At 44.3% G+C, this 13,503-nt stretch overlaps 1 protein-coding gene across 1 annotated transcript; it reads right to left on the bottom strand.

The window, feature by feature from the left end:
* Window positions 1-9,214: 9,214 nt before the first annotated feature.
* fzd9b (frizzled class receptor 9b) lies at window positions 9,215-12,011 on the bottom strand. Its single transcript, XM_026193198.2, has one exon. It carries the CDS (start codon window positions 11,475-11,477, stop codon window positions 9,720-9,722), a length of 1,758 nt encoding a protein of 585 aa, XP_026048983.1. The 5' UTR covers window positions 11,478-12,011; the 3' UTR covers window positions 9,215-9,719.
* Window positions 12,012-13,503: the final 1,492 nt, after the last annotated feature.

The following is a 13,503-nucleotide window of genomic DNA, read 5'->3' as shown; positions in this document are numbered from 1 at the left end:
TGCCTCACTCCGTTTCCACAGCCTACAGTTACAGTATGTACACAAACCGCAGTTTATTCAGCACTGTGTTGGACCTGGCATGGCAGCTTTAACACGCCACAATAGGAACAATGTCTTATACAACAAGGTTTTTCTTTTACTTGTAGGGGGTTCAGACCTTGACAAAAGGTCCAGTGTTGGAGTGAGTGTGGCCCCAGCTGGTTCCTTTTACTCCGCAGACTGGCTAATGTACAGTGATCAGCCTGAGTCAACAGTGCTGGCTAGAAAGGGGCTTAATTGATGATAGGAAAGTTGTTTTTTGGATAAATGTGTTTGAACTGCCCCAAAATGTCCTATTCAATAAATTCTCCTTTTATTTACAGAATACAAATAATCCCGGGCAACCTGAGCGGATACTTGCATAAAGTGCCAAACACGCAAGTTAATTAACGCACTCATTCTTGCAAACAAAGAACAGAAGCCAGGCTAGAAAACTGTTCCCATTGGTGTTATATTGAGGACTCCCCCTACACCCTTCAACTTTCCACACACACCCACAATAACAGGCACCATTCACACAGCGCCGCTTTAATTAGCCAATTAAGTCTGGTGGAGTAAAATCACCCCTCTGTTTTAAAGTGATAATTCAACATTTGTTATGTAGCGTCAGTTTGAGCCTTGTTCCATCCACCTGCCGGTTAGCTTAGCTTAGCATAAAGACTGGAAACAGGTGACAAAGAAAACATTTAAATCTTGCTAATTAAGATTTTACATCAAATTTATATAATCTTTTTGTAAAAAATATTTGAACAGAACCTCTCTTGAAACCGCATCTTGTTTGGATAAGTCAAACCTCACTGTTTTCCCTTCTTTCCAATCTCTTTGCTAGGTAGCGGGTGGCTAGCTTTAGCGTCATGTTTAGCAAAAAGACAGAGTGGTACTAGTCTTTCTCTTACTCTAGTCTTTCTTTTACTCTAAGAAAACAAGAAACTATTGACTTACAATTTTTTTGTGCGTGTAATTCTGTGAAATATTTGCTAATTACAAAGATAGCCAACGGTTAGCTTAGCTTTGCAAAAGACTAATGGTAAAATAGTTTCAGACTTGTGATTTTTTTATGGAAATAAAATTTATAATAGCATGTTAATGACAGAGATTTAGAGGTACTGGCTTGCAGATTTTCTTACTTGCTCACACTTGTTTCCAGTCTAACTATCAACTAAAGTGATGTGCAAAAGTCTTAGGCCACCCCTCATTGCTGTATATTTTGCTTCTAAGCAGCCAGACTTGTAGTTTTTTAAATGCTCTTGATCAATAATTCTTCAGGCTTTCTGAAGGTCTTTCAGGGTTTTTAGTTTGGGCACTGGATGCTTTCTCACCAAATTTCAGTCCACTACTTTTACCTTTTAGATGACGATTTTTATGTTTGCTTAATGCTGACCTATGAGTCATTCATTGATGAGTCAATATAAAAAGGAAACTAATTTGAACTATGAAGCAGTGTGTTGAGTCAACAGATCGCAGACAACTCAGCTAATTTAAAATTGTATTACTATACACACGATTTGGTCCCATTTTTTTTGTTTTTTTTTTGTTTTTTTTGTTGTTTAATGTAGGAAAGATGCCATAGATAACACAGGCAGATGATGCCAATAAGGGGATTCCCCATTGAGATATTAGTGGAAAACATTTCCTATCCTCAAAAATTGATGAAACTGAATAAATGGAGGAAAAAAGAAAAAGAAGGGGTAGGCCTGAAAAACTATTTACACCAGATAAGTATCTGGAAGTCATGTCTTTAAGAAATGGGAAAAAATACAGGAAAGACTTGACACAGAACCTGAGAGATGCATCTGGCCCTTCAGTTGATTCACTGAAGCCTCATCAGAAATGGTCTCGGCGGAAAGCTGTCAAGAAGTTATTGTTAAGGAAGGGAAACAGGGAGAAAAGATTGACGCATACCAAATTACACAAGAACTGGACTGAAAATCAGTGACAACAGGTGTGATGGAGCGATTAATCCAAACTTAAAATTTTAGTTCAGTTTGTTGTCACGATGTATGGAGGAGGTCAAGTACAACAGTGAGTGTCTGTAGCCATTTATAAAACACAGTGGAGGCTTCTGATTTCTTGAGCTGCATTTCAGCCAGTGGTTTTGGGGATCTTGTCAAAATTGATGAAATTATGAACTCAGAAAACCACCTGGAAAGTGTCTGATTGGTAGCAGCTTTATTTCTAGACATGACAGTGCATTCCTGTCATACTTAAAGAAATTCCAAAAACGTATACTTTTAAGGCTATGATTAACATATTTACACATATTGTATTTCTTTGTGTATTTGCACATTTGAATAAATCTCTGGACCCATTTTCCTGGCAAAATCTAAAGAAATGAGTGGTGTCTCAAGGACTTTTGCTAAGCTACTAGCTAGCAGCTTATTGTTTGAATACAGATATAACGATGGTACTAGTGCTCATCTCAGTTCTGCCAAGAGAGTCAATACACTGTAGAAGGAAAATCTGGAAAATATTCAACAAAAACAGCAGGCTTGCAACTTTGCAAATAAGTAACTTTTCAGACTTTATGCTAAATCTGCAGAGGTAGCCTAGCAGTCCTCTCATCTCACTCCCTGCAAGGATGTAAATGTTTGAGATTAAGACTAACTCATTGTTTTGCATACAGTTTATTGGCCTTCTTTGTCATTGCAAAGGCTCACTGACTGAGAGCAGGCGTATGCGATTACAGACAGCATTAGAGCCATCAGTGCTGCAGTGCCAGTTTTTCAGAGCATTCATCATCTGAAAACTTCATGAATCAAAACAGTCAATATGAAATAGAACTAAGTCAAAAAAAATAGAGAGGAAAAAAGGCAGACAAGAACAAACTTCAAAACTCCAAATCAAAGCGTGTGAAATGCAACGGAGAATAGCAGATCCTTACTGAGCCCGGGGCTGGGGGGGGAGGGGAGGATCAGTGGGTGGGGGTGGGGGGCGGTGTGCCTCCTTTTCTCAGAACACAGAGCCGAGGGGTGAGCCTTTGATGGCGGAGCGTGACATGAGCACATTTAGGATGGGGGTGCAGCAGCAGCAGCGCGACAGCAGACACACTTTGCCAGAAGACCGAGCTCCACATCTGAGCGGTTCTGATCCATTTTGGCACTCGCTGACAGAAAATCTGTGTCAACATTGTGACTTTCATCAACTGTCCTGCTTTGACTGACCCACTGGAGCTGTTCCACTTGTTTTGAAAAGCTAGACTCGAGAACTGAAGGCTGTTAAGTTTTCGCTTCCCGGCGTTAAGCAAGAGTGCCACAGATTCAAATGCTGAATGTAGCCCGCTGTTGTTGATCCTTTAGTTAGCGAGTCAATGGCACAAACAGTCCACAGGGGTTTAAAGATGTTCAGGAGGGCCAGAGCAGGTTTCAGGGCCGAGCTTAGACTCCCACATCCTGTCCATTTCCGCTCCCTCCCTTTAGAGTGTTTCTAAAAGCAGTCCTTGCATGGGTTTGTGTTCTTTGTTGATGCTTTTTTTCACATTTTTTCCCGTCCTTTGTAACTCCTGCTCCCTCTCTTTTTCTCTGGGGAGAGACTCTTTGGTACAAGAGATTAGAGCGGGTGCTGCCTAGCAACTGAATAAAAATGGCAGCTACAAAAGGGGTGCTCTCACTCTCCAACGTCTGACCTACATAATCCCAAGCCTCTGATCGTGCAACATAACAACATGATGAAAGGCCTGCTGTGATTTAGCCCTCAAACAAATACTTGCCATGGCTGACCCCCTTGCTCAAAGAGCCATCTCGCTTACTGCAGAACACCAAAGGGTGACTTCTGAAATCTTGACGGTGCCTAATTAGAAAGGAAGAAGAGGCTGCGAACGCTATTGGAAATGAGATGAATGTATTTGAGGAGATGGCAGCAGAGTGGCAAAGGAGATTAACAGTGATCACAGCAATGCTGTTGGCTTCAGAGAGCGAGAGCGAGCGGTGGAACCTCCCTCTGTTCACTGATTCATCTCTCCTTCAGCCACAGGCAGACGGAGCACAGGAATGAGTACAGAGGGATGAGAAAGCTTTACTTCTCTGTCTTCTGCTTATTGATCAAAGGACGTGAAAAAACAAAAAAATATATATTTAAAAAAAGATACAGCAAAAAGCTGGAAACTTTTTCTTCAAACTTTCACTTCCTGTAAAGTGCTCCTACTCCCATCCGTACCTCTTATGTTTTTATTTGTTCTGACCTACAGCGCTGTTTTCCCTGCACTTTTGACATCTTTAACTTAATTTGTCCCAAAGTAACTTCACAATTAGAACCATATCCTCTCGGTAATGCCACTTGCTCAAACCATCTTTTGTCTTTGGTGTCTTGAATATTTCAGATAGAGGTCCCGCTCTAGAGACCTGTGGCAAAACTGGCAGTTTTATAAACCAGGAGATCACGTACTGGTTCACTCTAGTAGAAGATCATAGGGTGAGTTAAAATGCACCCTTTCAGAACAGCAACACGTTTGAGAATAATGATTGTAGCTCTCACTAATTCTATAACTCTGAACATCACAAAGAGTGGATTTTACAAAACATTGTCATTTTTTCATCCCTGGACTTGGAACAACCCGAAGGTCCAATGTGGTCAGATTGGATATTAAGCACTAGGGAAACAATGGACTTGTAGTCTTGTTGCATTTGAAATGATTGCTTCACAGACGGAGACCAGGTCTGCGATCATTCAGTTGTCCTCCTCGAAGCCACTTGGATGCATCAGGAAGATGATAAAAGATGAAGTCTGCGATCAGTTTGTGTTTGAATGGGGTCAAGTTGATAATAGCATGCAGTCTGTTTGTGATAATACAGCAGTGTGTCTGTAATAAATCACTGAAAATTGCAAATCTGATGTCTACATACATAGAAGATCCCAATAAACAGAAATTCACATGAACTACTTCAGCGTCCAACCAGAAACTTGCAGACCGGGAACAGACAATTCAGAAATCCTCCACAAATAACAACATAGTTAATGCAGGAATGGGCTTAAACAGTAGTCTTGGTAACCTTGCTTTCCTATGGGAGTAAAACCAGAAAACAACCAGTTGGCAACCAGTTGAACCGAGTTTCCTATTGCAAAGAGATGAGCTGCCATTGGACAGACTAACTCCAATTGATTCCAATGTGTTGCCAGTCTCTCTTAATTTATAATTTAGATATGCTGTAGTTATCTGAGTGACTGCAGTCACTCCTGGATGGACTGTGATTGGCTGCAGAAGAGTTCTCTCCTAGAGGTTGTGGCTGTTCATTGGTTTCCAGGTGTCTGAAAGGTGCAGTCACTTCCTGTTTCTTGTGCACTCTTTAGTGTCAGTGGATGACGCTAAAGAGTGAAGTAAGGGCATTATTAATTATGATTTCAATACAACAATAGTCACCCATTTTTACTTTTTTCCTTACCGTGAGCTTTCCTCACTCACTGCTCCTTATTATATTTAACTCCTCTTATATCTCGGAGCGAGTCGACACTCCTTGTTAAGGTCCTGAAACAAAACTTTAGCTTCTTTCTGTAATTTTGCCATCTCAACAACGCCACAAACGTGTGCACCCGCTTGTAAGCCGTGCTGCAGATTGTTGCTGTGCCTGCGTGCTCTTCATTGAAGTTTTAAATGTTGATTTGAGTCCCTTTTGGACGATGTTTAATTCATAGTTCATTCTGATTTTAATTCAAAGGAACACTTCCTCCTGTTCGTGTCTCTACCCTCGTTAGATGAAGATGAAAGGATGAAGACTGAAGGTACGTGTCCTTGAGCTCACATCAAGCACAGTTACAGCTGAGACTGCGATCCACAGAGTAATAAATATCAGGTCAGTGTGATATGGATATTTAATATCTGACTTGTTAAAACTGACCAAACCTTCTAGGTAATGGATAATATTTTAAATACAAACTGACTTTCTTTCCTTTACTGAAGTGAGGCAGATGGGCCTTTTTCCCCCAGACAGCAGCAGTGAAAATATTGACGTGAACTTGGACGAGCAACAGCTGGACTTTATCCTTAAAAATATCTCTCAAACAACACAGAGAGGTAACTGGAGATGGACTTTCAGTACCTGTATACAAACCTCCAACAGATGTATGTATGACACAGTAATTTTGAATGGTGAAAACACCTTTAAGCATTCCCTCTGTGCTACATTAGAGGTTCTTAAACAATAAGAAACCCTCTGCAAAACGGCTTTTCATCTCTCAGTCTGCCTGCTTTCATTAAACCGGCTGGAAAACCTCAGCCCCTCAATCTCTTCCTCTGCCACTTGACACTGAAATCCTCATTTTAGACAAAAAGTCACCATCAAACTTGCCTCAGAGGTCGCCGCGCGGGCCGTGATATCAGCATGCGCGCGCGGTCGCGTTGTGTGGTTTTTGTGCGTGTACTGGGCGTCTGATTGGAGTCCGGTTGCGAGGACTGGTGAGCTGTGTGAACTTTGGTGCTCTCTGACTGCCGCATTTTCATGGAAAGCATCTCTTTGGGGGCCTGCAGGTTTTCAATGCGCTCATTTACACATCAAAACAGCACAGGAAAGGGATAGTGCTCAAGGGGGGTGAGGGGCTGCAGAAGGGAGGGAGGGCAGGGTAATGAAGGATGCTTTATTTTCTCTTTTTACCCTCAGGGTTGGGCAGGGGTTTTAAGTCTATGAGGGAGGCGTACTGATGCCATAATGATCGCCTTTAATCAGACCCATGACCAGATGGAGGGATTTCTCCTCAGCAGACAAAAACACAGTGTCAGCAGCTAAAGCGGGATAACCGCTGAGGTGTTTTTACGCCTTTTAGTCGAAAACAAATTGTACAAATCCCGGATAAACAGAATCAATAAATACTCTGTAAAGCTCTCAGCGCACACAATGAAATTTCCCTGAGAAACCTATAAGGGAAAAGTGTTGCCTTTTCTGGGAGTAGCCTCACTCTTGGCCCAGACAAACTTGGTGCTCAGTGCGACTGACTCTGACACTATTTAACCTCCTGAGCCAGAGGAGAAGAAAAACAGTGCCGAGCCTCAGCCAAACTAAATCTTTCGAGCGAGACCGGGCTTACTTACTCCTGAAATTGGACATTACTGGAGATGGGGTGGGGTCTTCTTCAAAACAAGCCTGCTGCTGATTGGCTGGCGCTCCTCCAGCCCCGCAGACCTCAGGTGTGTGCGCGTTTGTATGCGTGTGTGAAGGCAAGGTGTTCCCGGCAGCCACATATCTGGCGCCAAAAGAACCACAGCTCAAACAAACTGTTTTTGGAATGAACCTTTCTTTCGTTCGTGCCTCTATCTGAAGCGCTGTGCTGTGTGATTCCTTTCCTCTGTGAAAGAAGAGAGCTAAAAATAGCTCTCAGTGACCTGGAAATGCAGCGATAGACTTCATACTTGTGGAAAAGAAACACATTAAAGACATCCTGTCGCTGTTGCTGGCCCCACTTTTTTATTTTAAAAAAGAGGCTTTTTATTCAGCACTACATGGAAAAATATATTTAAAAAAAGCTCAAGAGGGGCTTAACCCTCTGCAGCTCCTATCTAATCAGAGCAGCTCAGCGCAGGTGGGACAAGCTGGTTTGTGTCTCACACGGCAAGTGTTTGGCCTCTCTGGGTCATGTCACTGGAGTGTGAACCGGGGAGGAAGCACGCGCCCCCGATCAGTCGCTCGTGAACTGGAACATGTGGCCTAAAAACACCACCAGCCGAGCCTCGGGCCGCGAGGGCTCTCCAAGCAAAACAGCTCTTTTTAATAGTTAAATGTGATCCACACAGTGTCAGAGTCCAGGACTCGCAGCGCTCGCCTGCCAAAACCGTGGACAACATCTACAATGGCTGAGCAATGAAAACAAAAGAGGGGAGGATATTGGTAGTTAACCCACATCTTCTTCCAACGAAGGAAGGAATAAGTAATTTAAGTTAACTCATGCGTTGCACAAATCCACGACAACACCACCACGCCAAGTGGAAATGTGGTTAATTTACTGCAGAGACACAACTTGCCTTTGATTTAAAAAATGCTGTGCGTGTCATAACTGAACAGTGGAACAAGCTGTATTACATCCTTAATGACTCGGCTGAAATTCAAGCGGTGGAGAAAAAAAATGCAAACGACACAACTTTTAGATGTGCGGAGATGGTCAGCGAGCTCACCCCTGCTTCACCCAGCTCACATCCCGGTAACGTTCCTGGTCATCCCACTTTTACCAAACTATCACTCCCACAAGCTGATCCTGCTGCTGCTGGTGATTGTGGTGACACAGCACACAATTACACACAAACATAATAAACTCCACCGCTGTCAAACACTAATTTCCACACAACTTGCTGTGTGTGTGTGTGTGTGTGTGTGTGTGTGTGTGTGTGTGTGTGTGTGTGTGTGTGTGTGTGTGTGTGGTTGCAGTTTACGTTTGCGCTTACACTGTTAAAGTCCAGTAATGTAAAAGCTATTTATTTTCACTTTTTTATGGACCGTGTGAGGAGATGGTAGCGCTCATGCACAGTTAAAATCAGGTTTATTACTGAAAAGTTAGCTGCAGAGGACCAACTTAGAGTATTTGTTCAATGAAAAATAATGCTATGCATACCTTCTCTCTGAATCAGCCAGTGATCATTTATACCTCGTGTCAGTTTCTGAGAGCACGTCGTTGCTTTAGCCAAACAAAATGCACTGCTTAGCGGAATTCCTTAATTCATATCACAAGCGCAGGCTCCAAGAGACACAAGCCGCATATAAACTCGAATATTAAGTTAATAATCCATCTACTCGATGAGCAACCACAGTTTTGGCCGCGTGCGCTAAGCTTCAATCTGTCAGTGAAACCATGCAATAAGGCTGAAATCCACTTCAGGTCTGTCCTCTCACATCAAAGTGCCGAGTGTTTGCACGGGGATCAAATAGAGCAGCGAGAGGGCAACAACAGCGATTCGGCGGAAGGATTAAAACAGCTATTAATTAAATATATTCCTCTGATGATGCAAACATTAATACTTGCCACGGTTTGTCACTCTATTCATCAGCAATTCTCTTTGAGGATTATTGTCGGGGACGCCTCTGGGATGTAGCCTGCGCTTTGGAAGACAACACACGCAGCAGCAGTCCTGCTGTAAAAAAAAAAAATCCCTGAAGAAGAAAAGCTACGAAATCTATTCAAACAATCATCTGTAGCCACGAAAACTTATTAAAGGTTGCTGAAACTGTTAAACGGTCATCAAAACAACAAGAAGGCAAGAAAGTTGAGGATGAGTTCCGCAAATTTATTATCCTTCAAAAGGCCAGAACCAGAGGTCTTAGAAAAGGCACTTGATTTCCCACGACCTTTTTAATAAATGTATCTAAACAACAAATCCTGTAAGAGCCAAGGTGAACTTTAAATTAAATATATTGACAATAAATAACACATTTATACACATTTATACAGTTAATCATGCCAGGGGAGGAGAATACGCTAATATTTCCCAACATACCTCCCCTACGAGTCTCTTTTTCCCTCTCTTTGCAACACCGGGCATGTCTACTGCACAGAACACTATGAACAGGAAACATATGGATAGCAATACTGAACATTTTTCCCTTTATGCACTGAATACTGTTTATAGTTTCTCATGGTGTAGCTTCGTGTCCCTTGGCAGCAGCACAGAAGTAAGTGACAGTTCAATTCAATGCCTCATCTTCATATTAAGTCTTTTAGCAGCTCCTTACACAGGGCAAAGGTGTGTGAGTGTGTGTGTGTGCTCAATCTCAGACGTGTGTGGGGTTGTCTGAGTGCAGGTCAGTCTTGGCCATGTGCAGAACCACAGCAGGAGATTTGTAGTGGCAGTGTGTGCTGCCGCAGCTGACACCGCTGCAGGGTTTCCTACTACTAGTCCTGTCTGCCAGCTTCCTGCTGCACAGGCCCTGCCAGGTCTGCAGGGTCTTGGAGCTCCAAACCCACACCCCGCTGGTGATACCGACCACCAGCGACATGAAGATCTTCAGCATGAACACGGCCACTGTGGGCACGGACGTCTGAAGCGAGCAGTCGCTGCCGGGTCCGTTGAAAGATCCGCACTTCATCTGCAGCCCCCTCAGCTTCCAGTAGTCCATGTTGAGCCTCTCGTAGAAGTAGCAGACTATGACGCAGGTGGCCGGCACGGTGTAGAGGATGGAGTAGATGCCGATTTTCACCATGAGCTTCTCCAGCTTCTCCGTGTTGGTGCCCTCGGTTTTCATCACTTTCCGGATGTGGAAGAGCGCCACGAAGCCCGTGAGAATAAAGGAGGTGCCGATGATGAGGTAACACGACAAAGGGATCAGGACGAAGCCCGTGAGGGCGCCCGAGTCCATGCTTCCTACGTAGCACAGCCCCGTCAGCTCGTCTCCAGCCACCTTCCTCATAGTGAGGATGACGATAGTTTTGAGAGCAGGGATCCCCCAAGCAGCCATGTGGAAGTAGTTGCTGTGAGCTTCGATAGCCTCGTGGCCCCACTTCTTCCCTGCAGCCAGGAACCAGGTGAGGGTGAGGATGACCCACCAGATAGACGAGGCCATGCCAAAGTAGTAGAGGATGAGGAAGACGATGGTGCAGCCGGTGGACTCCAGCCCCTCTTGGATGATGTACAGCTCGCCGTGCTCACGGTCGCAGGCGATGTTCTCGGGCCCAGCCACTGAGCGGATGATGAAGGCCACGGAGTAGACATTGTAACACATGGAGAGGAAGATAATGGGTCGCTCTGGGTACTGGAAGCGGTGAGGCTCCAGGAGGAAGGTCAGGACGGTGAAAGCGGTGGAGACGAAGCACAGGATGGACCACACAGTCATCCAAATGAAAGCAAAGTCTTTGTCCTGCCTAGACCAGAAGACATCCACAGCAGGGGAACAGCGTGGAGCGCAAGACTGGCTCTTCTCCACAAACTGGAACTTGTCTGGGTTCTCGCAGGAACCCACGCTGCCCGGAGAGCGGTTGTTGCCCGTGCCCGGCTGCCTGGGGCGAGGGGGCACTGGAAGCATGCCCTCCCCTTTCTTCCCCTCCGTCCTGGTTTCGTTCTCCGGGGCTTCCATGCACAGAGCGTTGGGGTCATTCCTGGTAGGCAGCTTTTCGCAATTAAGTGACTCCGGCCAGGTGTAGCTGAACTTCTTCATGACGGGAGCGCACTTCTCCTTGGCCTGCTCGCACATGGGTCTGCATGCGGGGATGGAGGTGGACACTTTGTCCGTGCACATGGGGGCGAAGAGGGAGCAGAGGAAGAAGCGGAGGTGCACATGGCAGCCGTAATGCACCAGGGGGGCAAACTCTTGCAGTTTGATGGCAGCCTCCTTCTGGTCGTCGTGGGCCATGAAGTTGGGCATCCGGGTCAGGTTGTAGCCGATCCCCTGGCACATGGGGATCGTGATGAGCTCGCACTTGGCCGGTCTGCCACGCTCCAGGTCGTAGGAGCCAATCTCAAAGCTGGAACCCGAAATCACCAGCAGACACCACAAAAAAATCACCACCTTCAGCGGACAGCCGTCCATACTCATCGTTTCGGCCAAAAAGAAAAGAAAAAAAAAAGGGGTCTCTGTCTTTCAGAAGACACACGGGGTCGGGTAGAGAAGATCCCCGCTATTTCCCCATGTCGAGGGCAGGTCGAAATTCAGCCAGCTCTCCGTTAGAAAACCTCCCCAGCTGCACTCGGAGCGGCTCGCTGTTATGATTTAGTCCTGAATTAAAGCGGTTACTCCCACAGTCTGCCGAGATAAAGGTCCGTGACTAAAACGTGACAGAAACTTCGATACAAGATTGAGGAACGAAAACAAAAACAAAAATCGTAAAATCAAACGCCGGGGAGCTGTGCGTAAATCCTCAAAGTGGACCGAGCGAAGAGAAAAAGAGAGGCAGCGATCACAGCGGCTGTTTGAGCTGCTGTGAGGCTGTTTGTCGGCTCCAGCTCTTCCTCCTCCGCTTTCAGGCTCGACACTGAAGTTTGAAAGCCGCTCAGTGGGACTTCACTGAGGGAGAGACGGAGAAGAGGAGGAGGAGGGTGGGCGCTCCGTGACGCTCACATTTCAGCCCGAGCACTACACAAGGAAAATTATCAGACAGATGCTGGAGGATGGTCAAATACCTCTGACATTTCTGCCCTGAATAGTATGCCTACCCTTTCAGGCGCTTTGCCTGGAGGGTGGGGGGAAGCTGCAATGTCACGACGAATATAGTCGTTTGCACACTCGAGTAAAAAACAAAATTATCGATGTGACAGAAAAGCTGCTGCACTTATTTGGCAACTTTTCAAAACACGACGTAGGGCAGCAGTTAAAAAAGGCAAAAAATCTCACTCAGGAACAGCTATAATAATAAAAACTTACATGCAGTAATGAGGATACCATGGATTTCTTTTTCTTTTTCTTTTTTTTACAGCAGGCTATTCTACATGTTTGCAGTGTGAAAATACATAAAAGGTATTCATGCATTTGGTCATTCATTAGTAATGTGCCAAGTAAACCTGCAGCACAGCAGCACTTCTAGTCCCAGGTAAGGGGGCCTTACCTGGGACTAGAAGTGCTGCTGTGTTGCCCAGCTTGTAGAATAATTAAATGCAGCATTTAACACATTTAATATAACAGGAAAGTGGGTCACAGAGCAGATAGTTCTGTGCCATTCTGCAAATTTTGGTGTTGATCGATACCAAATTAATACAGGGTCAATATTTCGCAGACCAGTATCGATACGTTTTACTTATAGAGGCAGCTTATGTAGGGGAAGAGCAGTGCGTCATGACGTATGAGATCAATTTGAAAATTCTGATCATATTTTAATAATCACCAAATCACACCTTTCAGCTTTTCATGTATTTTGAAACCTTTTTGTAGACCCTGAATGTAAACACAAAAAAGTTAAGACATTTTTCATAGCGCATGTTTGGGGTATATTTTTTCACTCCCAAAAATATAATTAACTCAACAAAAATCATCGGCCTAAATACTGAGGATCAGATGGTATGATACTAGTGATATCTGGATAGATCCGCCCAGCTTTAGTACCAGGTTTAGACAAAGGAAGCTTCAGGATTTGGTAAAAGCTAAGGTCTGTCTTTTCTAGAAGTATCACATTTACAGCAGATACTTTCAAGCAGTTGGTTAGTATTAAATATTAGTTACAAACTAGCATTCCAATGAGGACGTGAAGTCATATAAAATGCAGACCATACAGTCGGATATGAAAACAAGGGGAGCTGGAATGGTGGTTATGTGTTAATAAGTAATTTTGAGGACTCCATAAAAATGACATATGTGAGGCAGGAACGTTCCCCCTCTGGATCCCTAATAAGGAACCTGCTACTACTGCTCCTTAGAGTTTATTTTTCTCCAGCGGAGTTGTAGAAAATAACCCGCTCCTATGGTAAAGTGATAGTCCCAGTGGCGTTTCACTGTTGCTGACTCACAAATTACTCTGTCACCATTTCTGCTAATGTGTTCATGCAATATAATGTGAAACTTTATTAAGCTCTGCGGGCCAGTTTCTATAAAAGCAAAGCAGTTCTGCAGCTGTTTTTTTTCTTTCCTTTTT

Source organism: Astatotilapia calliptera, chromosome 14 (assembly GCF_964374335.1).
Source record: "Astatotilapia calliptera chromosome 14, fAstCal68.1, whole genome shotgun sequence".
Taxonomy (NCBI): Eukaryota; Metazoa; Chordata; class Actinopteri; order Cichliformes; family Cichlidae; genus Astatotilapia; species Astatotilapia calliptera.
This window is presented reverse-complemented; position numbering and strand designations above follow the sequence as displayed.